The sequence below is a fragment of the Gavialis gangeticus genome, unplaced genomic scaffold, assembly GCF_001723915.1.
Source record: "Gavialis gangeticus isolate Ggan-Ray unplaced genomic scaffold, GavGan_comp1, whole genome shotgun sequence".
Lineage (NCBI taxonomy): Eukaryota > Metazoa > Chordata > Crocodylia > Gavialidae > Gavialis > Gavialis gangeticus.
Genome location: NW_017729030.1, coordinates 46,478,738 through 46,479,939, shown reverse-complemented (window position 1 = coordinate 46,479,939; position 1,202 = coordinate 46,478,738). Strand labels below are relative to the sequence as shown.

At 62.0% G+C, this 1,202-nt stretch overlaps 1 protein-coding gene across 1 annotated transcript in view; it reads right to left on the bottom strand.

Annotated features, from left to right (window-relative positions):
- HHIP (hedgehog interacting protein) overlaps positions 1–1,202 on the bottom strand; it is a 183,002-nt gene that overhangs the window by 122,091 nt on the left and 59,709 nt on the right. The window contains exon 5 of the mRNA XM_019521838.1: positions 1,100–1,199. Within this exon, the coding sequence (XP_019377383.1) occupies positions 1,100–1,199 (100 nt within the window). The remainder of the gene's footprint in view (positions 1–1,099; positions 1,200–1,202) is intronic.

Below are 1,202 nucleotides of genomic sequence, written 5' to 3'. Positions count from 1 at the left end.
GTGGTGGGATCTCCATCCTTGGAGGTTTTTAAGACCCTGCTGAACAAAGCCTTAGATGGGATGGTGTCTGAAGGGACAGTCTTGCTGATTGGACAAATGCCCACCTGAGGTCCCTTCCAACCCACATTTTCTATGGGTCTGTGAAACATGGGGAGCAAAAATAAACCAGAAACCCCTGTGGAGTGAGGGCAGCACTTCCCCACTGCCCCAGCTGAGCTGCTCCTGCCCGACCTGGTGCCTCAGCATCTCCCGAGGGGCTGGGACCTGCTGCCCGCTCCGCAGCATGGCATCCAGCTCTGATCCTGCCTTGCCCGCGGAGGGGGGAGAGCTGGAAGGGTTGGGTGGCGAGGAGGTAGAAAGATCCATCAGAAACCCTCACCTTGGCTCTCTCTATACAGAACACAAGCACATATCTGGCCCTGCTTGGACCAACAAGCTGCCCTCTTAGATGGGGGGGGGGTAAGTGTGTGGCAGGCAATCAACTTCTAGTGCCTTGATGGGGGGGTAGGGAGGATAAATGTTTGGCTGGCAATGACCACCTAATGCACTGATCTGGGGGAAAGAGGGTAAGTCTGTGTCAGGCAGTGCCCACCTAGTGCCTTGATTTGGGGGGCACAGATAAGTGTGGCAGGCAGTGTCCCCCTACTGCCTTGATCTGGGGGGCTGAGATAAGTGTGTGGCAAGCAGTGCCCCCCTAGTGCCTTGATCTGGGGGGGGCACAGATAAGTGTGGAAGGCAATGCCCCCTCTACTGCCCTGATCTGGAGGGAAGAGGGTGTGTGGCAGGTGATACCCCCTTACTGCCTCGATCTGGAGGGAAGAGGGCGCGTGACAAGCAATGCCCCCCTCGTACCTGGATCTGGAGGGAAGAGGACGAGCGGCAGGCGATGCCCCGCTATGGCCTTGATGGGGGGGGGGGGGCACAGACGAGTGTGTGGCAGGCAATAGCCCCCCTACTGCCTTGGTCTGGAGGGCAGAGGGTGTGCGGCAGGCGATGCCCCGCTACTGCCTCGATGAGGGGGGCAGAGAGGAGCGTGCGGCAGGCCACGACGCGCGGGCGCCCCGCCTGTGCCCGAGCCGGAGAAGGAAGCGGTGCCTACCTTGGTGGCGGCGGGCAGCAGCAGCAGCCCGTGCCGGCCCGCCCGGGCGCAGCAGGACAGGCGCGGGTAGTGGCCCCGGCAGGGCAGCAGCTCCGCGCCGCTC